This window comes from Drosophila busckii, unplaced genomic scaffold (assembly GCF_011750605.1).
Source record: "Drosophila busckii strain San Diego stock center, stock number 13000-0081.31 unplaced genomic scaffold, ASM1175060v1 chrUn_07, whole genome shotgun sequence".
NCBI lineage: Eukaryota > Metazoa > Arthropoda > Insecta > Diptera > Drosophilidae > Drosophila > Drosophila busckii.
In genome coordinates this window covers 1,022,177-1,048,062 of record NW_022872723.1, presented here as the reverse complement: position 1 = coordinate 1,048,062, position 25,886 = coordinate 1,022,177, and the positions used below count along the sequence as shown (strand labels likewise).

Here is a 25,886-nt window from a genome sequence, read left to right as displayed (position 1 = left end):
ATGTTGCTATAAGCGTGTTCGTTACGCTTCGTAGTTGCATCAACAACATGAGCAGCAGCAGCCTCAGCAACATTAGCAACAAAATAGACTAAGCTATAGTAAACTGAACTTGAGTTGAAGTTAATGTTAATGCGTGCGATGCGCGTTCTAGAAATGATAATGACTTAGATGAGACCGCAAAGTGCAGCGTCATCGCTTGTCTGAAGCCATGCGACAAATGCCAGCGGCTCTGCACCAAAGCTCCAACAGCGAATCTGTTGCGGAATAGGAACTCACTCCGAGCAGTATATAAAGCTATTACAATTTTGTGTTTTCCTATTTATTTTCATTTACTAGCAAACTAAGCCCCCATCTCAAGACCACCCCACTCCCGTTGGCGGTCGCTTTTAATTGGAAACATTTTACCAAGACAGACAGAGACTTTCCACTCGGTATTTACAGCAGTAACTCGAGCAGGCCAAGAAGTCTAATTACCAAAAGTCATTCTGTTTCCATTCCCCATTCCCCTCTATCCCTCCGTCCGCCCCGTACGCATGGCTTGCCTCCCCTACGGATTCAAATTTTTTGACATGAACTTTTGTTCAACTCAAAAGCCAGCAACAAGACAAACAGCCCAAGCGCCTCAAATGGCATTCATATGGTGTATGGTAGTCAAAAAAAGAAAACAACAAAATGAAAAAATAGCAAAGTCATTTAATTGCGAAAACGCGTTTTAATTGCTTTGCGCCAAGAAGTGGAGTAGTTTCCCAGTTTGCGAGTTGGCTAAAAGGCCTGGGAATCTACCATTCCCACAATTAATTCGGCTGGGCGACACCTTTTGGCCAAATGGCATAATCCAACTACTCGGAAGTGCTCATATAATTTGGTTAGCCAAACTTAAAAGTCACGCCCCCCGACAAGTGTTTAAGCCAAATGTCAATGGGCTCAGATAGAGAGAGAAAGTCTCTTCCAGGCTGGCAAGGGTTGGCTGGAGCCATTTGTCATAGAGCTCTTGCTACTCGCATAAAATCCTAATTTTATTTGACGTTCACCTGGAGCTAGCTGACTGGCCCACCACAACTCAAAACTATAAACTGAAATCAATTATTGCCACAGATCTACAAAAGCATAATATACAATGAGAAACTAGCTGAACAGCTGGCCAGTTGGATAACATGTAACATGCAACAGGCAATCTGCAACTTACAACTGCCACTGGAGCCAGTGCAGACCACTGGCTATGCCTCATAAATTGAGCCGGATTGTCATGGCCGGCGGCAGTGTTTTGGACATTGATTGCCAGCTTCTAAATATTTTCCCACAGTGCGCCGAAAAGTGAAAGAACCCACTGCAGACTTGCACTGGCTACTGAACGACTACATGAATACTCCTTGGTCTGGGCAGCCGGGTAGCTGGTCAGATGCCATCCAGATGCGAGTATGCGTAGAATAATTAACGAGTTATTTGCAAAAAGTTACTAAATACGGACCAATGTGACAGGGAATTGAGGCAGGGGACACAAAGTTATTTGTGGCGTGGCTTAGGCATAGGCCGCAGCACCAATTACGCGTCTCTAAGCAGCTGAGCTGGGCACATGGAGCACGTACTCCAGTACTTCAGCACACTGGGCACAAATTAAAATTACACCCGCGGGCCACGAGACATACCAGGTTGCAAGCCCCAGCCCAATCGCTGACACAAACACTGGCTGCACTGCAGCATTGTTGTTTCAGTTCGGCTTGGCTGTGTTCTAAAATGATAAACACACCAGACAGACTGGACAACTGGACAAGAGATGAACATTCGGAGAAGCATGGGAATTACACTAATTTAAAGTAATTGGCTATAGTTTTTCACTTGGCATTTAAATATGTGTCTCGTGTGGCGGGCATCGGGTGCTACATGGGGCATGCATCAGGCATGAGGCATCAGGCATCGGGCATGCGGCATCGGCATCAGCATCGGCAACTCTGGGGCCAGCTTGCAGTTTTAATCGATTTGCGTATATGGCGAATGGAGGACTATTAAAAGGGCCCCGAGCCGAAAATTAAACGAACCCTGAACGAGCGAACCCAAAAGTGGGCGTTGCCCCAAACTGAATGGAAAATGAGTGAGTTGTGCGCGAATGTGAATGTGAATGCGAATGCGAGCTCCAAGATCATCACTCCTCCATCCCCGTCAGCCACTCCAGCCCCTCCTGATTTGTGGCGCATTCCAAGTAGCGCATATGCTGCGCAAATTGTTTTGGAGCAGAAGCTGGCCGTCAGCGGGCAGTGCGGGCTCAAAGCGAAACTAATTAAAATTGGCCCAAAACAGAGCCGAGCCACAGAGCACACTGAGATCAGAATCAAGCGCATTGCCAGCAACCTTTTGCCCATCTGCATGCCTCATCTGCGGCATTTGCCTGCGGCTGTGCCGATCGACGCGACGCGGCGCGAACTGAGCCTTGCGCACGGCGGGACCACGGGGCAAGGGCTGGGGACGACGCGCTCCCATTTTCTTAACCACTAAAATTAATAATAAGTGATCTGGATCTGGTTTCGAGCTCAACTGCTCAACTAAGTTAAGAGCAAGAAGCAGAATGCTCAACGCATAAATAAATGTTATGTGTTTTTTGCCAGCCACCGCAGGAGCAGGAGCTGCCACAGCCTCAGCCGCAGACGCAGGAATAAAAACCAAAATCCAAACCAAATCCGTAATGCGCTAACTCTGCTGCTCTTGTTGTTGTTGGCACCTTTGTTGCCCGTGGCCAGACAACAAAATCATTTCACCGACGCCCGTTCGGACTGGATTTTCTTAAGATGAGTAAAGTGGAGAGCGCTGGGCATGTTGCTTATTGATTGGCTAATCAAATCATTTGAGAGGAAAACAGCAACTCCCAAAACGTTCAACGACTGCCGCAATTATCATTCCAAGGATGCGATGCATTGCTTAATTAATAATCACAGCGATTAGCCAGAGCCCAAACCTCAAGCCGCACCAAGTACCAACTGCCAGGTCCCAGCCGCAAGTCTCCAATACTCCAGTGCCATTTCGGACCTCCCTCTAAGCTGCTGTTGGTTTCTCTCGCCACTTGCAGTCGTCGTATATTAATTAAAAGTCCCATTGCCTTTTGGGGGCTGCAACTGTCGGCCGCCACGAGGCCCTTGGCTGTCTGCCCATCTCAACACCTCAGCCATATCCTACTCCATCTCCGTCTTCACAACCAGCGCCAGCTCTCAATCTCTCTCGTCATTATACCCTCTTTCTTATCGGGGTATTGTGCTCCGTCCATTCATTTTAACACTTTGAACTTTATCCACCTTAGTTCTAATTGGCAACGAATAGACCTTGTTCGACATCAAAGAAATGATATTGTTTATTGCCCAGAAGTTGCACGATTTTGATTTTGAGTATAAAATTTAATTGATTTAATATTTTCAATGGAGTTCTGAATTTTAATTTGTTCAGTTCAGTCATTGATATCAACATTCTTCCTTGTCTCACAAATATTCATTTAAGTTCTAAATAAGTTTGAATACTACTGCGAATGACTCCTCTCTCTCTCTCTATATGTACTCTTCTTCTTTTTCATAGTGTATTAGAACCTACGGCTTGGTTTTTGTGTTGCCCGTGGTTTTTCTTTTTTCTCACTGCGGTGTTGTGGATTTTTGGCATTAATTAGTTGCTCTCGCGTGGCCATTTAGGCCCAGTGCTGGGTCCCTGGTAGGTGTTCCCTAATGAGTTAAGGCGGAGGTGAGTGACTCGCCGCCCAGTACAAGGCACAGGAGGTTTCTGTGGGCAGGCTTCGTATTTGATGGGGCCATCCTCAGGTTAGTAAACCAAATAAGTTTATTAGCCCCTGATTGGAGAGGGCGTATCCTTTGGACGCCAGAAGTTGTTGCTGTAGGCTGCTAGAGATTTTAAGTTGGCGACTCTATGAATTGAATATAAAAGGTCCATTAGCAAACCATTAATGAAAAAAACGCATGCAAATTTTAAATGAATTATTTCATTTTTAATCGATGGAGCTTGCCTTTGAGTAAATTTCAGAGGATGCAGCCCCGAACGTTGCGAAAATCGCATGCAACACTTATGACCACGAACTGAGAGCGGGATGCGTCTACAGTTAAAGGTAAAAACAAAAGTAATTATAAAATTCAGATTTATGCGTTGAAGTGTACATGTCCCTTCGCCCACTTGTGGGTACGCCGTGAAATGCGCGGATGCTGTATAGCCATCTGCAGCGCGTTAATTGAGTGGCAAGCAGAAGCATTAATAAACTCGTTTAAGGACATTACGAGTCACAGTCCTTCACCAGTTTTTACTGACCGGAGTAGCTTTATATACTTAAACAAGTTGCTGCCAAATTTTTTTAATTTAAAGCCTTCACTGTGCTGTGGTTAATCTAGCAGCAACGTCCTAATGAAATTAAACTTAAATTAATTCGCAACTCGGCGGTGTTGATGCGAGAGCAAATTGCATTTCCATAATCAGCAGTCAATGGCCGATGACCATATGAAATTAAATGCCAACTAAATCGTAAGCTGTACCTAAAAATACAAAACTGTTGCCTAATTTAGACCAGTAAACTAGCCATTGATTAAAAGAGGGAACAATTAAATGTTGAAGTGTTAACATTTTTAAATCGAAAAACTAATAATGTATTGTACTCCTTACTTGTTAAGTTTAAATTACCATTTCTAATAAATTTAATTATTTCGTAGAAAACAATGATAATAATTATAGAATAAAATATTTTATACAAAACATTTACAAGTCATTTAAAAATCTTTCGGGCTTATTTGAGATAATTATTTTTATTTTTATTTAAACATTTTTTAGCAATAAAAACAAGGCTTTAAAGAAGATTGGTATATTTCAATTTAAATAAATTAAAAATATGAAAAATTTAAAATATGTAAAGTAATTATTTACTATATTTTCAATTTTTTTATTATATTAATTATTATATAATTAATTTAAAAAATTCATTTAGTGCATTTTTGTTTAGAACACAACTTTTGTGTAAATAATAATGGAAACTGGGTGGCGCCGAAAAAAATATCTTTAGACCACTTGTTTTGTTTTTGATAAGAAACTATTTGAAGATCCTCTTAAAGTCATTTCGTACCTCTAATAAACATTCATGTTTATTGCAAATTGTTAGTTTAAGATGCAGAGTTCCCGCATGTGTTGCACTAGCATATGGTCGGGATCAGAACTGACAGCTAGCAAAGACAAAATATGAGAGGGACAGAGAGAGTTCAGTTTGAAATATAACATCTGTTGCTTGAAGAGGCGCGTGGCAGATAATAAAAGTGAAGGCAAGCTAGAGAAAGTGAAGCTGAGGCGCCCCAAGGAGCGTGCTTATCACAATTTGTTATGAAACATGGCCGGGAGCCGGAACTGTGTGGCAGTTGTCAGTTAAACAGTCAGCCAGTCGGTCGGTGGCATCCAGTATGGTATCTAATGATGATTCTGTCAGATTTGCATCGCCATTGGGTCTGACTCGGGGCAACAGTTGGCCGATTGCGTTGCCTTTTCACTTTTCACGAAAAATGAAAAGTGTTTGTTCAATAATTTAGTAAATTTAATTTGGTTGCCGCAACAGATGCCATCGGGCGCACCAAGAAGACTGCTCGTGCCCATGTCCTATACGAATTATTCACGTTCGGGTTCGAGTTTTGTTGTTTTGCTGACGAGAGTGGCAATGATTGCTGTTATGACGGCGGCTGCTGTTGCTGTTCCTAAGCCTTGATTACGGTCCCTCAGGACGTTTTGTGTTTTTGTTAATTTGACTGCGAAGTCTTGACCGCTGCTCCTTAGTATCTGGCCATATGCCGTAGAGTATGGAGCGTGCCCTGCGCGCGATTTCCAAGAATTCCCAAACATAATTCGAATCGAAGGCAAGATCATTTGATACACATGATGTTATAAATGCTTTTTCATTTGCATCATAGTTTCTTTGAAAAATTTCGAATATTCCTATATATATTAGTTACCCAAAATAATTTTATTGCTTCAATTTATTCAACGTTTTGTAATTGTTCATTATTTATGTTACAAGTTAGCTAATAAAAAAGAAAATTTTGTCCAAGTTCCAGAATGTTTTAACTCATTCAGAAGTAGAAACAAGAACGCATTAAATTTGGGCCGAAATAGGCGAATCTACATACCAAGTTTAGTTGCTCTAGCTCTTATAATCTCTGAGTTCTTGTTATTCATACAGACGCACAGACACACAGACATTTCTCAATTTGAAGTCATGGGAACAGCTGAATCACAGTTTCTGCACCATAGGACATTGCATGAATGTAAATTGTAAAATAAGCAGTTGAATTTCTGTTTGTTGATGACACGTTTACACAATCACATACATAAACACACACACACATACACATACACATGTACATACGCTCAGCTCAATGGACATTATGCATGAACGTGTCCTTTGCCAGTGTTGCTAATTCCCGAGTTAGACGCAAACGAGATGCAGCCGACCCCGAGACCCAAAATTTAATGCGAATTAATTTCCATTGTCGTAAACGTGACCGGTTGCTACCACATTGCATCCCAGGGCCGGTGAAGATGTGTGTCACGGTCTGGCCATGACAAATAGCAGCTCGTGAGTTGAAGAATTCAAATCAGGCATTGAAGCTGAAACCTCTCCTATTGCAATCAGGAAGGTCGAGCAGATTTTCCACTAAGCCACACAAACAATAACCCAGCATGAGCTCACTCCCTGCCTCTCTCTTTCTCTCTTTCCCTCATTTACGCAAATCCTGCCTGTTTTGGCTTTTGCCTAAATGGAAAATGAATTTAACCGATTGTGGAATTATTTCGCAAAATCGAGTCGACTCAAGCGACTGCAAGAGATCCGCATGTTCTGCCACAATGCGTGTGTACATCTGTGTGTGTCCCTTTGGTTACATTGGGATGCGCTGCTTTTAAAACCAAATAAATTCACATTATCGGCCTCTGAGCGGCGCGTTCAGTTGGAAGTTGAAATTAGCAGCACGCGATTGAGCCAACGGCCTGTTACTAATTACCACCCGCTCCCTGCCCCTGGTGCACGCCCCCATTTGCCGCTAGAGTCGACCTCTTGTTTGCTACAATTGCAGGCAGGTGCAACAACTGCAGGCTCTCGCTCTGTCTTTCTCTCCATCTGTCTGTCTGTCTGTCTCTCGCTCCACCTAGCTTGCGCTTAACACCAGAACGGAACGGAGCGGTCAATGGCTTCTGATATAGTTAAAATCGTTGTCTGGATCGTCGCGATCGGCGCGTGCTTTACTTGGTTTAAACTCTGCATTCGTGAGTGTTGCTTCCGTGCGCCAGCTGCAATTTGTGGCACATGCAACGGCTGCCACAAAAAGGGTCAGCCGGAGCGTCAATATGTCGAACAGAAAAAACTAAACATATTTTAAATATGTTATATATTAAATGTATCAGAAAAAATAAGGTGAATAGTAAATACCCTACCCATATACATATATTGCTGAATCTATATGTAAATTTAAGTTTAACTAAGACTCAGCAATATTTTCAAGTCATTTAAATAAAATGTACAAAAATCTTAAATTATGCATATTTAAGCAATATGAGAAATTAAAGCACAATTGCAACACTTATTTTTAATTAAATTGATAAGTTAAATCGGAAAAAAAAAAAATATTTTTTCGTAGATTTTTTTGTCTATGTATCAAACCTTTCTATAAAGTCTAGTTACCTTCCCATATTCACGCAAGACCCTTTCGAAACAATTTCATATAAACTGCTTAAGCGCAAAAACAAGAGGGCAGCATTTGAAAGGCCAAGCGAGGCGTTTTACCGGCAATTATCGCGCTGCTGCGTTACCTTACTGGTAACCAGGGGGACGGAAGGGGCTTGCGGCACTGACCAGGCAGCGTACCAATTCAAGTTAATCATTAACCACAAAAAAAAACAGTCGAAAAATGAAAATCGTCGATAAACAACCTAAGCGCAAAAACCAAAAGAACACGAACGGATTTCAAAGTTTCGGCATCGAATTTGGTTTCGGTTTCGGTTGTGGGTTTTGCGTATGGGTATGGGTATGAATTTGGGCCTGTGCATCAACCTGTTGTCTGGCTCGCGTGTTGTAATTGCCCATCGCCGTCTGAGGCATGTGGCGGCCCACTTTATCGATACCAGAGCGCCTGCAGTTGCCCCTCGCTGCCTGGCTCCAATAGCCCCAACCGCAGTGTCATAATCGACAGCGCGTTGCGTACATATTTTGGGGGTCCATTCCGACCGCCCTCTTTTACATAACTCTCTCTTTGTGCAAGTTGGCAGCTGGATTGCCACCTGCCTCTTGCATCTGCGCTGATGAACGTTTTTCACATTTTGCCGCCGCCGGTTTTTTTTTAATGCAGCTTTCAATTAGCCGACTGCTCCTTGTAATGAATGCCGGCATGGAGGCATCCTCAAGTGTCGACTTGTCGAGTCCTCACTTGGGGAATTCGAATGAAAGCCTGGGGGGAGCATGCGGGCGGCCGAAGTGGGTCGAGGGCCAGCACGTGCCACATGAGGAGGCAACATGCCACAGGCGGCCTTAAGCTGCGCAATTTAACAGAGATTGACAGCATAATCCATCATTGGCAAGGCGTCTGCAGCCCCAAAAGAAGAGCAAAAATAAGAGAGAGCTCGACTGGCTGGTTGTAGGCTGTTCTGTCTGGTAATCTTGTAACTGGTAGCCAGTCAGCTTTATCACGACATCCAGTTCAACAGGTGCATATGATATTTATTGCAGGTACATACACCTGTTAATTGATGGAGTTAAGATCCAACAAACAAGAGTATGAGCACTCTTATTCCATAATCCCATAAGAACATGGCAAGTGAAAAGCCGCACAGTTAACATTAACTGGGGACCATAAGAATTCGAATTTTTGTTTTTTTTGTAGGAATTATATTTATATTAGAAATAAAATATATTTTGAATTATGAAAATGCTTTAAATAAAAATATGGGTAATCTTGAATTTACATATTTACCTATTTATTATATTTATGGTATTGATGCATCGTGCATCACTGAAATAATAAATTAAAATTGTTTTTTTAAGATTTTATTACTTGCTGAGTAAAAACAGGGTTATGTTCTCTTCTGTAAATTTGGAATTGTTGCATAGTAATTTAAAATGAAATTTTCTATTTATTTTATTAAGTCCGTACTTGACACTTATAAGATTACGTTCATTAGGAAAATGATTGGTAAATTGGTAATTGAAAACCATAACCCCATCCATGCAAGTCAAATGTAATCCAATAAATGGAAACGGCATGAAAATCTAATTAAATTTCGGTTGAAATTTGCTACAATGTTTACACAAGTCTGTAATTAAAATTTTGATAGCGCCCACTTACAGAGGGAGAGCGTCAATGGAAATTCAAACAAGGCTGGACACAGGATTTACTGCAGCTAGAGTATCATGTGTCGCGAAGTTCACGCCACAGCTGCAATTACAGAGCTCACTGCGATTGCAACCGCAACGGACTGACTGAGGGATGACAGCTCAATGAGCAAATAGTCGAGCATCGATGGACATTGGCAAAGGGGCAGTGAGTTGACATATTGAGTTTCAAGCACAACCAAGCAACTTGACGGGGGGATGGGTGTTTGTGATTTGGAGGGCACTAGACGCTCGCCAGACAGCAGCAAAAGGGTAGCTGGCGATTATGACAATGCCAGCCAAGAGTGCACCAAGCGAAGCCCCACAAGAAATCCCCAGTCAGGATATTGAAATAATCGCCCCGGACTGTGGCCCAAAGGCATTTCAGCTGGATTAATGCACACGACCGCCCACTGGGCACAATAATATTTCAAATTGGGCAGGCAGCTTCCGTTTGGACACAGCACTCCTTAAGCAGCTGCAGCCTGAAACGAAATGCAATAAATACGAGAGAGCAGCACCAAAAGTTTGCTCATCTACTGCCCTGCTCTCGGACCCGCAGCAAGTTGCAGCGCTGCTAAAGAACTTTTGTAATAAAATGTTCATTAGTGCGCCAGCTCCTGCTGAGCGCCATGTCTTGCTGCGCCGGATACCTCCCAACTTCGTCATCGCCCCGTCTCCCCATCCACACATGTGGCCACTGCGGTGTCGGCGGATGAATTGCAGTTTTAATGTGCTGCCAGCACTTTAACTAACTGCAAATCAGTTGGAGAGTTGGAAAGCTGAATACAATCAGCCAACCAGCCCAAGCAGCGACCAACACGAAACGCGCATTTCGCATTTTGCCCTTTGCCCTTTGCACTGCGGTCCAACTTTTGGCGCGTAATTAAAACCAAAGTATCCCAGAGTGGACAAGAACATAGTCCGCTTCGTCACTCATCTCGGCCTGGACACATCGGACCTCTTAAACTGATTAGCACAACGAAAGAGAAAAAAAACCAGAGGAATAATGTAATAATAAGCAATAAGTAGAATCTTATTTAAATATGCATTGAATTCGTGCGGAAATCTATGTTGACCAACTTTCTTGATAAGCCTCAATCGCTTTAATCGCCTTAAAAGTCTGGTGTATTCTTTTTAATTTATCTATCTATCATTAAGGTCTTGACAATTGTTTATCTGCACCAAGGTAGTTTTATTATTATTTTGGCCACCACTTCTTAAATCTACTATTTTTCATCAGTTCGCAATGAATTTCATTTTATATTTTCTTGGTTAACATTACATAACATAACATAATCATAAAATTATTTTATAATATACAAGTTGGGTACACGTAATCACTCACATTCCTATACTATCCATGTTTTTACCAATATAAAGCTTTAAATTGGATTCTATTTGAGCTTGAATTAGGTTCACATGAGTGAGCTTGGATTGCACTTTTCAGTCAAGTTGCAATAATTTGTTAATTGCAATCAAAGTGCATCAAAGTTTGCTTAGAGTTCCTCACACGGCAGATAAATAATCGAAAAGTAAAGCCACAAATAAAAGGTGAAAATCTGCAGGATTAGTAATTGCATCTAATTTAATGCACACATTTAATTTTAAATTTGTTTAGCATAGTTGAGTTAACTTGAATTGAGAGTAAGGACTCGTATCTTTGGATGTTGGCAGCAAATGTAAATTTGGCGCTGCTTGCTCCTTGGGTGACCGAATCATGGACAAGGAGAAGACGCTGATGGGGTGGACAGCCAATTGCAAATAGCAATGGAAATAAAATTGAAAAATTGATTGCGAATGAAGGCTATAATAATGGGCTAGTAATGAGACTGTCCGCCGCACAACGGCGAGAACACAAGACGAAGAAGGATATTCTCTCTCACTCTCACTTGCTCGTATTTGTCCCTTTCTCTTTTACTCATCGTCGTGGCTTTTTTTCTGTTGTTGCCACTGACAGCGACAAGTTCTCAAATTTATCTATTGGATTAAGGTCCTTTGTGGACGTCATTATGGCCAATGCCAAAGACAAATTGGAAATTTATTGTTATTGCCAAAGGAAGCGGGCCCACAATGAAGGAAGTAAGCAAGCAAGGATAGCTGTCCGAAAGGCTCAGCGTTTGTTCCACTGAAAATATGCATAATAAAAATGTCAATCAATGAACTGCAACGCACGGGTCGAATGAATACTTAGTCCTGTGAGCCGAGTGTCCTACCCGTCGATAATTTAACATAAACATTGCATTCAAGTAGTAATTGCTGAAATTATCATCCAACCTAATCCCCTACATAGAACCATGTACTCCCTTCCAGGCAACGATAAAGAGAACATTCGCACAAGAATTAACCAAACAGTTCCCAGCAAGTGTTTTCCCAGGTAACTGCCTAAGCCGAAGTCCAATGACAATTCTACATTTTCGACTATTGACTGAAGGACTTTGGCGAACTCAAAATGGGAGCTTCAATGTCATAGAATCAGAAAAAAAAAGAAAATAAATTTAAATTGGCTATAGAACATTGCAAATAGACCAGACAATAAATACTTGATACTTGATCCGATACGTTCGTTTGCCAAAAATTTTAGATTGAATGATCGAAGAAAATCTGGTATTGAAATTTAATTAAGAAATAGAAACATAAATAATGTAATTTCAAGTCAAGTTCCCTAAGGATTTGTACGTGTTTGCTCATAAGAATTGGTCAATCCATGTAAGGTGCTACCGCCCATGGATTCTGAACGGCCAACACAGCTTACTTTCTAGAGATCTTTGTTCAGCACGAACGACTCCCTGATAAATATGTGGGAAAACCTCACATCGAGTTTACGAACACACACAAACGAACGTACAGATGCATAGGGGACAATGAAATTAACACGTACTCGGAGCGAAATTTTGGCGGTCGGTCGACAAGTGCAACAAGAGTCGAAGTTGCGAATGAATTATAGCAATTCGAATGAAACGCATCAAGTCGCGGAAGGAGCAAGGACACTTTCCTGTTCCCACAGGGAAACAAGTGCGGAAATTCCTGGCTCGCACATGTGCTACGCACATGTTGCGGAAAATACGGTGATAGGCTGAGGAATTCCCCGTCACAACGCTCAAGTGTCGCTCGAATGTACGCGACGAGGAAAGCCTCGCCCACGCCCACCCAGCGTTTATGAGTACCTGTAACTGTGTAGGTGAAGTGAACAGTGACTACAATTTCTGTCACTGCATTGTGGAGTTGTTGTACGAGCTTGTGTTTTTATATGAGTGTGTGTGTGTGTGCCTCCCAATAATGTTGAGAGAACGTGGGAAAAAGGATTTACGATGTTCTGATGCTGAAGCTGAGGCTGAGGGCGATGACGTGCCTGGTCACGGTCATGGTCACTGTTTTATGCGTGAGTGTGAGGGCTTACCTGTTGCATACACATGTTAAAAAGTCATCATAAATCTCAGTGGTGCGGCACTCGCCTACCTATAAATGTGTGCGTGTGTGTTGTGTGTGTGTGTGTGGTGTGAACAACAGCATCGAATATTGTTCAAAACCCATGGAAAATGTTTTCACTTTTCATGCGGAAGAGCAAGCAAAGCGAAGAGGCCTAACTCCCTCGCAACTCGACGCGTTTATCTTATCTAACAAATCTGTGTAAATTCCTATCTTATCATGCAAAACACGTAGCCACATTTGATCCTGCTGCATCGGCTGCTACTGCTACTCCTTTTGTGCAACATTTCGTGGCTCTTCCCTTTCCCGCGAACTGTGCGTTTGCCTTAGCTTAGGCTGCCTCCGGAGTACGGACACAAGCACAGCCTAATAATTTGTATAAATATTTATTTTTGCTACCGATTTTTATCTCGCAGACACCCAAGGTGAGAAATTCAATACCTCTTCTGGCGTCGATCGTTTACCGAGAAGCTGCAAATGTTTTGCCTACGACATGTTCTGCATTGCTTAACAAGATGCAACGAGGACTTCCCTCTTTTTATTGATTTACATTCACCACTGACGTTTGAATGCGTATTACATATATACATACATATTATATATATATAAGAAAAAGTTTGGCAAAAACCACCTGCTGCTGTTGAAACCATCTGCCGGCCAAGTTCACTCCGTATACGCCAGCGCTCCAAAGCAAAAAACATACATACTATATTCTGAATATGCCAGATCGCAACTAAAGAATATATTCTTTATCCAAAGCGCGTTTAAAATGTTGAAATGCGTAATCTATTAATTCTATTATTCTTTACGATGAGCGACTTCAAGGTTTTACCACAAAGAAATCTCCACATTGACTAACCCAACCGAAATGGTAATGCAATGAATCATAACGGTACTCGCTGACAAATACACCGCTTAGCGCATTTCAAAATGATTAACTAATCGCTAGTCACATACTATGGACACATACAAAGATATGCAAGTACGTTGCCATGCAGATTTTGTTGTGCCCAATTGTCATCAATGAAATTCAACTGGCCAACCATTCACAAAGAAATTCTTGCTGTACCGGATTTAGCGAAGAGGCAACAACAAACCTTTAGATTTCGTGCTCTTATACTTGCTGGACGCGTTACTCTCTCAAACCGAAGCAGAACGAAAACACAACATGTTCAAACCACTCTTATACGCTCTCTTTCTCTCTGGGCATGTTACCTGGCTCTTTGAAGGTAAAGCAACCCCCGAGCAGCTATTTAAAGACCGCATTTCGCTTGGAGCTGATTCATTCAGTTGCGAGACGCGAATGCAAGAGCATCGTTTTAAGAAGCGAAACGAGAAATTATACAAAATAAGTTTGCGTTGGCGTTGGCGTCAGACTCGAATTCGTTTAACGGACTCTGCCACACAATCGCTGCAAGAAATTCGAAAACAGCAATCGCTCAAAGTGTTTGGTTGTGCGTGTGTGTTCTAATAAAAGCAACAATACAATAAATAGCAAAAGCAAAAATACAGCAAATTTGCTTATGCTCAAAATGTATTTTTTGAGCATTAAATCAAAGTTCAAAATTATTATCAAGTGTCGCAAACAAAGTGAAATATTCCAAATTGGCAGCAAACAGCATTTGGATTAAACGCGACCACCCAATGCAATTTGGATAACAATACAAAGGCGATACCAAAAACAAAAAACAGCAAATAAATACAAAAAAAAAAAAAACTCAACACAGCTCAATAAAAACATATAAAGGTGAGACTATATTCTGCCATCAGTGATAGTAGTTTTGACCTTAATGAGAGACAACTGGCGAATTGCAATAGAAATTGTCGCGTACGCTGAGAAGTTGAGAGGCTCGCACCCAAATGAGTTCGCTGTGCTCGGCGGGGTAGACACAGGGCGGCGTAATGAGTTTGTTCAACTCAGCAATTGTTGTTGCCAGTTGCTAGTTGTTATTGCTACCGCTTGTTGCAAGCCACTTTTTATTTTAAGGGGTGGCAAGGTGCAAGTGCGAGTGCGAGTGCGAGTCTAGCGAAAATGTAAATGCAACAAAATAAACATAAATGCGATTACATGTGTAGCGATACCCAACAGACATTAAAAAACAGACAGAGAGTGAAAGACAGTGGGAATGAATGCGAAAGGGGTGGGGAATAATGTAATAGAGAAGGGGTCATGTGAAACAATGCGGCGACAATTGGCGATTGACCAGAGCCATGCCTATACAGAGACGAAGACGAAGAGCAGTCGACAAGTTGATTCCATTATAAGCACTTAGCCGTGGAAATCTGTCAGCCTCTTTCGCTGGCTGCTATGCTTTAATTGCGACGAACGTGCAACACGCGACGGAACGCCACACATAAGACAATAGGTTTAATTTTTCATACAGCTTGCTTATTTAGCGCAGCTTGCGCAAAATGTAAATTTCATCAAACATTAATAAATAAAATAAATTAATTAATTAATTAATAAGCACCAGTCTGCGATTTCGTGCCATACTGAAATGCCCAACAGCGCCAGCAACAATAACAACGCTGCCTACGCTGCTAGGCAACCAAGCAAAACAAGAAACAACAGCAACAAAACAAATTATTAACACAGACAACAGTTAAAAGTAGTGCGCTTTGCTCTACAAGCTCCCTCTCTTCCTACCTCCCTCCCACAAACACAAACGTGCATAATTCGAAAAGCAGTATAAGACGGCGGCAGAGCTGAGCTCTGCTCTGCTCTGAGCGCGGCTTTCTGTTCGAAGCTTTGAATGCGTATGGAATGCATGTGTGTGTCTGTGTGTGAGTGCGTGGTGTAGGTGACTAAGGAGCTTGCAGGAAATAAATGCTGAGGAGCTTTATGCATTGGCGTATGCTTTGAAATTGTTAAATTCGAAACTTTTGTCTATTGTGTTGGGCGACTTAAGTCAGAATTTAAGTCAATTTAAGCGTGCAAGCGTGTGTGAGTGAGATGGCGTTAAAAAAAACTGAATTCATTTCAATTGATTTCTTTTTCTTACATTTAAGCGAACCAACATCAATAACAAACAAACAATCATTAGCGATATTTATTGTTGTTGGTGTTGTTGCAGTTGTTAAAGCTGTTGGTAATTGAAACGAATGCGATTAACAAAATTTGTAAACATTGTGCATAACAAAAATTACAATAATTTGGTTATTAGCTGATTGGTTGCCTATTAGCGTGTTGGCCTTCATTCATTTTGCCCATTGTTGCAGTTGCTGTTGTTGTAGCAAAACGGTTAAAGCTTCAAAGTCATTTAGTTATGTCAGCCTCTTGGACTTGCTCCCCAATTGTCAGTCACTAACTAGATGAAAACTAGATGAGGAAAATGCTTGCACATTACATAAAAATAGCTTAGCTCTTTTCCTCTGTCTCTCTTTGAATACAAAACCCACATGTCTGCCTATGTATGTTACGTTTCACTTTCCCCCACAATCACTTAATCCAAGTTAAGTTGCGTTTGCTCCAAAGACAGAACAGCAAACGATTGGGGGTGGCCAAGAGATCGGGGAGAGCCGTTGTTGTTGTTGTTGTTGTTGCTGCTTCATCATCGTCTTCAAACTGTTTTCCAATTGCGCTTTTGGCTAATTTTAGCAACACACCCCCACGGGGGGGAGTGAGTGCGCAAGAGGGAGAAAGGCTATTACATTTTATGGCCCTCAAACCAAAGATGTTACTGCTGACCCACATATGTACAAATGCTCGAGCACAAACAAGCGTTGTCTGCATTTTAGCGAGAGAGAGAGAGAGCAGATGAGTGGGGGGGGGGGATGGAGAGGGGGAGTCTGCGACGTCTGGTTAGGGATGCTCGTCGCACAAGTTCTCCGTATGATAAACAAAAACTGACAGCACTGAGAATTTCCAAGTTTTGTAATCGTTGTTCTTGTTGCATGCACTTGTTTTATGAATAATTTATGCACTTAATTGATTTTTTGTTTATTGTTCGCTTCAGTTAATTAATTATAAACTTTTGGCTCGTCTCTTCTACTTTTTTCCAGTTTAACCTAAGGGAGAATACAGGCAAAGTAAACCAAAACTGAAGTGACGCAAAGCAAATCATAGCTAAGTATAAGAAAAGAACAGAGCAGCATAGCACTGAGCACTGAGTATAAGAACAGAGAAAAGACTTGAACACAAAAAGAAATAAACATGGAAGCCACAACAAAATGCACACAAAGCCACACCAAGTTGCAGCTCGAGGAGGAGGAAGCAGTGGAGACTCAAGCGACAACACCAACCACATCAACAGCGGCAACCATCATTGACATTCCAGCTGCTCCTGATGCCTGCATCGTTAGCAGCTCCTCATCCGCATCCTCCTCATCCTCATCCTCATATGACACGGACTGCAGCACGGCGAGCAGCACCTGCTGCACACGCCAGGGCGAACACATTTACATGCAACGCGACACGCTGCCGACAGCAGCCACGGCAGCAACATCGATAGCAGCAATGACAGCAGCAGCAACGGCAACAACAACAACAAAAGTTGCACCATCGACTTGCTCACACTCTCCGCTGCAGTCGGACGATATGACAATGCTGAAGCTTGAGCACCGCAAGCACTGGCCATGGTTCATCCTACTAATCTCCGTCATTGAGGTAAGACTCTTTTCCCAAAACATAAATATTGGTAAATCTTCACTTCCGGCGCAATAACTTGACTTTTCCGTACAGTTTTAAGAACTAGACAGCACAGCGAATTCCGCTATTTCGGTATTTGTGGGGTTGATAATTTATTATTATTATTGAATTAAAGAGTCCAGAACCGCAAAATAGCATAAAAATTCGTTGAAGAGAACTTTACACATTCTCAACTTCCAACTAAAAGCGATAAAAATGCTTCTTTCTTTCAAACATACATACATACATATGTATGTGTATAGAGATGTGGCATGAAAAGAAGTTTTTCCGTCTCCGTCGCGGGCTGCCCGGTCTGCCTGGCGCCCCCAAAATCGATTGTAAACAAGCCTCACAAAAAACAAAAGCGTACAAACTAAACGAAGGCAGACGCAAATAGATTGCCAGAGAGCGCAATAGGGAGCGAACGAAGTAGACGGCCAAGGAGTAAAGTTTGTACAAATGCCAACAAAAAGTTGGCAGGACTAAACAACACTCCTATGTGTCTAACACACACACACACACGCACGCACACTCACACACATTGACATGCTATTGGGGACACGATAGTCGAACAGTCCAAACAGTCGCGTCGCGTGCTAGGCAGGAGAAATAACAACAATATAAATCAAAGCAACCCCAATCCGAAATTGGCTTCGAAAACTAATGTTCCCATTCTACGTTCATTTGATCCCTTTGCAGATTGCAATCTTCGCCTATGACCGCTACACATTGCCCGCCCAGAACTTTGAACTGCCCGTCCCCATACCCAGCGACTCGGTTCTTGTCTATCGCCCCGATCGCCGCATGGAGGTCTGGCGCTTCTTCAGCTACATGTTCCTGCATGCGAACTGGTTCCACCTGGGCTTCAACATCATCATCCAACTGTTCTTCGGGGTGCCGCTGGAGGTGATGCACGGCACTCTCAGGATTGGCGTTATTCTACCTGGCAGGCGTGTTCGCCGGCTCCTTGGGCACCAGCGTCGTCGACTCCGAAGTGTTCCTCGTCGGTGCCAGCGGTGGCGTCTACGCTCTCTTGGCCGCACACTTGGCCAACATCACACTCAACTACGCACACATGAAGTCCGCATCCACACAGCTGGGATCTGTGATCATTTTTGGTGAGTTAGCAGTCTTTCGCATTTTTCTGGCAGCTGACTAACTGTCGCATCCATTTTTTCCTTTCCCGTTACAGTCTCTTGCGATCTTGGCTATGCGCTCTACACGCAGTACTTCGATGGAGCCGCCACGCCGGCATTCTCCAAGGGACCCCAGGTGTCGTACATTGCGCACCTAACAGGCGCTCTGGCTGGACTGACCATTGGCTTCCTGGTGCTCAAGAATTTCGGGCATCGGGAGTACGAGCAGCTGATCTGGTGGCTGGCGCTGGGCGTCTATTGTGCATTCACAGTGTTTGCGATTGCGTTCAATCTCATAAACACGATCACCGCGCAGCTGATGGAGGAGGAGGGCGAGGAGATCACACAACATTTGCTCCACGACTTGGGCGTCTCCTAAGCCGGAGAAATGATACTAGAGAGACATAGACATACAGACAAATAAGAAAGCAAAAAGTAAAAGAGATAGACAGACAGAGAGAGAGAGAGAGAGAGAGAGAGAGAGAAAGCAGGAAATTTTGTGGATGAAAGTTCATTCGAAAGACTTTAGTTCAAAACTAAATTTCGAAATTCGTTTGGCTTCACTTTTCGTTCCGTTCCGTTAACGTTAATGCGTTTTATTTCCAACATTTCACGGAACAACCGCAACTACTCAAAGAACGGGCCGAAACGTGTGAACAAATGTTGTGATAGAACCAAAGACTGAATTTATTTTGCATGTAAAAAATAATCCCCCACCCTCAACAACACAAAAACAAATCTGAAAACACAAACTAAATCAATATAAATTATAAATATTATTTGCACCTCCATGCCGCCCCAATATCTATTAAACTTAATAATTGGATATGGAATTAAATTTTATCCGAAACTACGGTCACTTTAATTATATATTTAAAAAAAAAAATCCGGGGGCCCGCCACGTGCCGTCCCCCCTCTGCACCCCACGTCCCTGCCCCACGCCCATGCCCAAATCTAGACATACGTTGGAATATTTAAATAGCCTATAACAAATTGTTTGAAATTGTAAATATTATTAAGTCGCACACTAGTCAAAGAAGAAACCACAGCAAACAACAATTAAATTATATTCAATTAAATTAAATGAAAGCCTTTTAATGCGTTAAAGCTCTATTACATACATACATACATAATACCACACACATGCATACAACTAAGCAAATCCCTATTTATTAATCCCCCTTAAAACAAAAACTATGAACACAAACTGAAAAGCCAAAGAAAATAAAAATCAAAATACATTGCAACACAATAAAGCATTTTTCTCTTAATTCACATTTAAAGTCGAGTACCGAATTCAAGGGTCAAGCACTTCAGTAATCATATTTGTGAGATCCCAAAATCGAATTAGTTAACTGGCCACAAATCGGCCGTTACTCGCATCTTCAAATATTGAGCATCTAATGCGATTAGTGTTATCCCACAAATACCCAAATTGAATGACAGAAACTAAATTTAGTTAATCTAGCATAAAATTCAGCAATGCGTTGCCAAATTCCTTAAAATAAGAAAGCCAAGCTAGAGCTCAACAGTTCAGACTATGGTTCTACCAAATAGCCCCCAACATAGAGCTCCAAAGCAAGCAGGACACAAACAGACGCATACATATATACATATATGCTTATGTATATGCATATGTATGTGTATATGAAAGGCAAATGTCAATAGCAAACAAAAACAACACAGAAAACTGAGAATAAACACAAATATACAAATTTCAAATTGAACAAAAATAAATGTCTCAATTACAAATGAAATTTCAAATGTCTTTTTATGCCTGCCAACTTTCTGCTTGGGGTGGGGCTAAGACGACGGTGGGTTTATTTCAGATTTTGTGTGTACCCTAGCTCAAGGCAAGCTCAGATGGAAAGGATAGGGAGTCAAGAGCTAATTTAATTTTCTGCTTGAGTCAAGAAAGTTCTACAAGTTCTTACAACATTAATTCAAAGTGGTAAACAATGAGTGTCAAAGGATTAATATTAGTTCAGACCCATTAGCTTGATCAGTAAATATTTAACCCGGACATCGCTTATTGAAAATAATCGCATTTTACATTTACATGCTGTGCATTCATCGAGTCAAAAAAAATTTTTAATTTGTGAAAAATGCGACTATTTACTACTTTTCATGTTTTTTTTTTTTGTATCCATGAATAATATAATATATAATATAATATAATATGATAATATCAAAAATCTGTTTTATTTGAGTATAAAACAAAAATATCTTATACATCGGCTAATATCTTAACAATATTTAAAATTAATTATTATTAAATTAAATTAATAATATAGTATTTTTTGTTTTATTCCTCGGTAATAACTCAAATGCGCCTAATTTTATTTTTTTATATGAATTAATGGCCGTTTGTGATGTTTTGTAAGTAAAATAATATAATGTCGTTAGAGCGTACTTCTACTTCTTATATAGATAATTTGGATTTTAATAAAACTTTTACAACACAACTGCAATAAACTGCAAGTAATCACGGGCATGACTTGCAAAAATATATATCAACACAATTTGTAAAAAGTCGAAAATTTTGGGATAAGTTCCATTTTTAAAGCAACAGAGCAGAAATTTAAGACGTAAATAAACATCATTTGGATTATTTTATTTTGTGCTTACCCCACTCCTTCACTCTCACCATACAATTATATTAAAAATTTTTTCCCAATTTTATAATAATCTACAAATACATAAAACATTTGTTAACAGGATTATTTTACGATTAAAATTTCTTTATTTTCGGGTTGGAGTACACCTTACCCACTCCGCCAAGAGCTAAAATCAAAAGCTTTTAGGACACATTTTGTTGACTGTGTAATTGATTGATTATGTTTACAGCTTTGCAACGTTGTTGATCAATGACATTAATATAGGAGCTACTGCAATTATTTTTGTTAACTCTTTCTAATAAACAATGGATGAAACAAGGGCGAAAATACGGAAAATAGCATGAACACCATTTGATTACATACATTTTTTTTTTTTTTTTAAACTTTGCTGTTCTTATTGAATCTTCTCTTAAATTGAGACTAACTATACAAGTCTTATAACTAAACATTATCTAACAGTTTCTTTAAAATGTTTTAGGATTGTACGTTCCTAGATTCGCGGATGCACAGCCTTGTTAGCCCTCGCGCGAGGGGATTAGGATCCGAAGAAAGCTTGCTGTTGTATTTTACCTTATGTTCAGCTATTACATCTCTGACTGGTTGAATATTTAGATCTTTCAGTATGTTTTCGTTTCGAACGTACCACGGTGCCCCGGTGATAGTTCTAAGGATTTTTGACTGAACTCTCTGGACAATATTAATATTGCTACTGTTGGAGTTCTCCCATAGTTGGGAGCCCTAGGTCCAGATGGGCCTATGTACGGAATTGTAGAGCGGACCTTATATTCAAGGCTGAGAGAAGACCGAGCGTTGATAAGCCAGTGGAGGCTATTGGCTTTTAGTTTTAGTTGCGTTCTCTTGGCTTCAATGTGCCTACGCCATGTGAGTCTTCTGTCGAAGATACGTGACTTCGTTTGGTTGCGGCAGTGCGGAATTGTTTAGTGTGAGCGGTGGTGCCTGTTTAGGGTAAACGTAACAACATAATAACATTCTATAAAATGTATAAGAAATATTTTATTTCAATCTTGCTGATTCGTTATATTGAAAAATTTAATAACGACAATAACTTTAAAAATAACATATCTACCTAGTTATTAAGGAATCAAAAAGTTATAACCGATTTAAGTTACCTAACAAAAATTAGCCAAAACATTCTAACAATTGGACATACTGTAATGGTAGTTAGTTAGCTTGGTAGTAAATAAGCTGGCAAAATATTTCGCATAGGCGGTATATTAAACACACATGCTGTACCAATACTTATTGACCCACTGTATGTATGGCTGCCTGTCTGTAGTTTGACTTGCATGTTAATTAAACATTTAGGCAAAGTCAACAAAATTTTGCATAATCAAAGCAGCGAAAAATGATTATGATGACATTTGTCAGTTTGGTAGGGCTGCATGCATAATCATGAATGCTTGATTGCATTTGCTAATTATTGACGTATGTACGTATGTGTAATATATATATATATATACATTCAGTCCATAAATTTTACAATCAACCAGGCAGCATACGCACACATTTGTACATATTGAAATGTTAAGATTTGTGGCAACTCACCAGCGGGTAGCTGCTTAGCTCTTGAAATCTCTGCTGTAAGCTTAACAGCTGAGATTTATGTGGAGCAGCCAGACAGACAGAAGCTGCCGCTACGACAAGCCATCAAATTGAAATTCAGGCAAATGTCAGCGACAGAACCAACTGAATCCACAGGCCAAAAATCCACATAAACAACGCGACCATCGGGCGTCTGCTATCGGCCCTCAAATCCCCCCATCCACCCTCCCCCCTCTACCCATTCCACAGTGGACTTTCGTGTGTCCCTGACCAGAAGCTGTTGGGCTTGTTTCTGCGAATGGCAGGTGCAACTCAATCAACGCCGCCGCCAAGAGGCCAGCGACGCGCCACCTGCCAAGAGAGCACTCTCTCTTTCTTTCTCTCTCCCTCTCTCGCTAATCCTCTCTGATGCACTCGCGGCTTGGCCCCAAAGGTGAAGAGGTTTAACTGAGGAAGCTGCACAGCGATGCAAGATCAACGATCGCAAGAGCCCAGACCAAGAGCACCTGAAGTGTTGCCAGTTGGCGAAACAAAAACAGATCAATGTTATTTGTAGTGGCAAGAAGAAGCTTTCCAAAGGAAGCTCGAGAGCTGGAAAACTACGGCTGCAAATCAGTAATCAAAACATTGGATTGCGGCAACAACTTGAGATGTCCTCAACCTTTCGCCCAAGCACTCAATTTTTGGAATCAGTAGCTCGTCTCTCAGCCCTACTGAGGACCACCTTAGCAGCTCTCTCGCTGCATGTCCTTATCGCCTAACAACTCCATAACCCAAAGGCAATTCGATTTGACCCTGAGAGTCAATTATCCCTTCATGAGTAGCAAGGGTAATGAAAGGTAATGGGCATCCTTGTTTGCTGCTGCTGCTCTTGCTGCTCAATTAGGCTGCTATCAACCTGTTTGCTTTACCTGAGCACATCTACACGCCATGGGGCGCTAATTGACAGTAAGACAAGAGCAAGAGTGAGGAGTGCTAACATTCGAATTGAAGCCATACCACATTTAACAACAAAATACAACAAAACACAACAACAAATAAATTTGGCAGCTGGGCATGGACACCAAATGGGAGGTGGCTCATTAATCCTCTGTAGACTGATCGCTGGAGTGACGCCAGGGCAGCAGCAGCTTGAGACGCAGTGCATCCACGCCATTCATGTAGTAGCGCAGCAGGCGCTTCTCACGTATGAAGCCAAGGCTCTCGTATAGCCGCAGTGCCGCCTTGTTGGTCAGCTCCGTTTCCAGTGCAATCTCATCCGCTTTGTGCTCGATCATTGCATCGATGGCACGCTCCACCAGCGTGGTGCCAATCTTCTGCAGGCGGTAGCTGGCATGCACGGCCAGCATGGCAATATATCCCTGGAGCACACAGCCATAGGTCTCCATCTTGCAAACCACCACGCCCACATAGCGCTCGCCATCCCGGGCGAAAATACAAAGCTCCGGCCAGTTGTAGACGAAGTAACGATATGTGTAGATCGAGTACGGCTCGGAGAGCTCTCCGTCGATCAGCTGCTGTATGGCCTTCAGCTCGGACTCCTCACTGAAGAATGTGTAGCTAATCGGGGGTTTTGTCTGCTCATTGTCCTTAGCCTCATTCATGTTCAGTTCAGTTTATTCGGAAAAGCTTGCTCTCAACACATTTTCGTTTCGTTTCGAAATAAACATAACACGTCGGGTATTCAGGGTTTGACTTCTAAATCAACTGGGACAACGTGCAAACGACCTTGCCTAGTAGCTACCAGGTACACCAGTCGTTCTGCCCACCTGAGCTTTGACAATTAAACGGCGCACCCCAGCATTGTCTCTGTCTCCACTGCTGACAGCTCCGCACGCACACACCTGGGATTTGTGAGCATGTGAAAATTAACAAAATGTCTGCTACGACTTTGACAGCTACCGCCAACTGCCACGCTCACGCTCACTCCACTGTAACCAGCCAGTCACCCACCCAACGTAAGGCGACAAATCCTTTGTTGTCTGCGCTATACGGAACTGGAATGGGGAGAAGCAGATGAGCTGGGGAAATTGCTTGCTGGCACGCACAGTTAGACTCGCAGTTGTCTCATGCATAAATGAAAACTAATTCCTCCTATTAGGTGGCGCGTTGATTGTCCTGGCCGGGTTGGGGCCCAGACTGTCTGTCCATGCTACTGATGGAGCCACAATGACCTCATTTGACTGCCCAGCTAAACATTCTCTATTAAATTGCAGCAAAGGTGCTGGCGACAAAGGCAATTAGCCTAAAAGGCCGTACATAAAGGCCACGGCTCATATCCTGAGCCAAGTAGTCAAGGAAATTCAATATGAAGGTGCCGGCAGATTTTTCGGCCCATAAATAGATTAGAACTCCCTCGCCCTCCCCCTTGAATTCACGTTGCAGGCTTAGCATTGTCCAGGTTGCCAAATGAAATCCTTGCTAGTTGTGGGACACCAACCATTATATTATTCTTTCGCCATTTTGTGTCGCATTCCAGAAACGTTTAAATGCTTTTTGTGGCAGGCCACAATGTCCCTTTGTTGCATGCCACTTGTTTCCTAAGCATTCGAGCCAGTGCAAATTAATTACACCATAAGGACACGAGCCACTCAGCAGCAAGGACACTGCAGTAGCAGTGGCACAAGTATTTAATGAAGCACTTGCCTCCGCTTCCAGTAGAAAAAAACGCAATTCAAAAGCAACGCATGGGCTACAAATTTACATACAAACTCGCCACGACGACAGCGTCGAGTGAGATAAATGGAGGTATCCTGTCGCTGGCGCCGGCTGCTCCTTCAGCTAGGCCACCTATTGCTTGGAGCCAACTGCGTACTCAAAGTTAGCTGCGAATAACTCGAGGCTACGTTAACAACTCTCCACACTTTCGAGCTCGGCATAAAACAAAGTTTTAAGCTTTGCTTCTTGCTCATCTCTGATGCTGGACACGGATGCAGAGCCGCATTCCTGGTCACAATATTTCAGTGCGCCTTATGACAGGTACAAGAGGCCTTTTGATAAGCATGCAGTCCTGTAGTCCAACGCATCTGCAGATAAACAGTCTGGACAGCTGTGAGTTACTTTTCATATCCACATTCTCATCCACATCCATGTGGTTGTCGTTGTCGTTGTCGATGTCGATGTCGACGTTGTTGTCGCTGTCA

At 42.0% G+C, this 25,886-nt stretch overlaps 2 protein-coding genes across 2 annotated transcripts; one reads left to right on the top strand and one right to left on the bottom strand.

Annotated features, from left to right (window-relative positions):
* The first annotated feature begins 14,098 nt into the window (after positions 1-14,098).
* Positions 14,099-20,235, top strand: LOC117134999 (protein rhomboid). The gene is given in 5 exon segments (XM_033294748.1): positions 14,099-14,546; positions 16,802-17,405; positions 18,126-18,365; positions 18,367-18,544; positions 18,619-20,235. Coding segments are annotated over 4 exon segments (1,194 nt in total). The 5' UTR covers positions 14,099-14,546; positions 16,802-16,952; the 3' UTR covers positions 18,942-20,235.
* Positions 20,236-23,715: 3,480 nt separating this feature from the next.
* On the bottom strand, positions 23,716-24,426 carry LOC108599274 (N-alpha-acetyltransferase 30A). The gene has a single exon (XM_017986070.2). It carries the CDS (start codon positions 24,345-24,347, stop codon positions 23,826-23,828), a length of 522 nt encoding a protein of 173 aa, XP_017841559.1. The 5' UTR covers positions 24,348-24,426; the 3' UTR covers positions 23,716-23,825.
* Between the last annotated feature and the right edge of the window lie 1,460 nt (positions 24,427-25,886).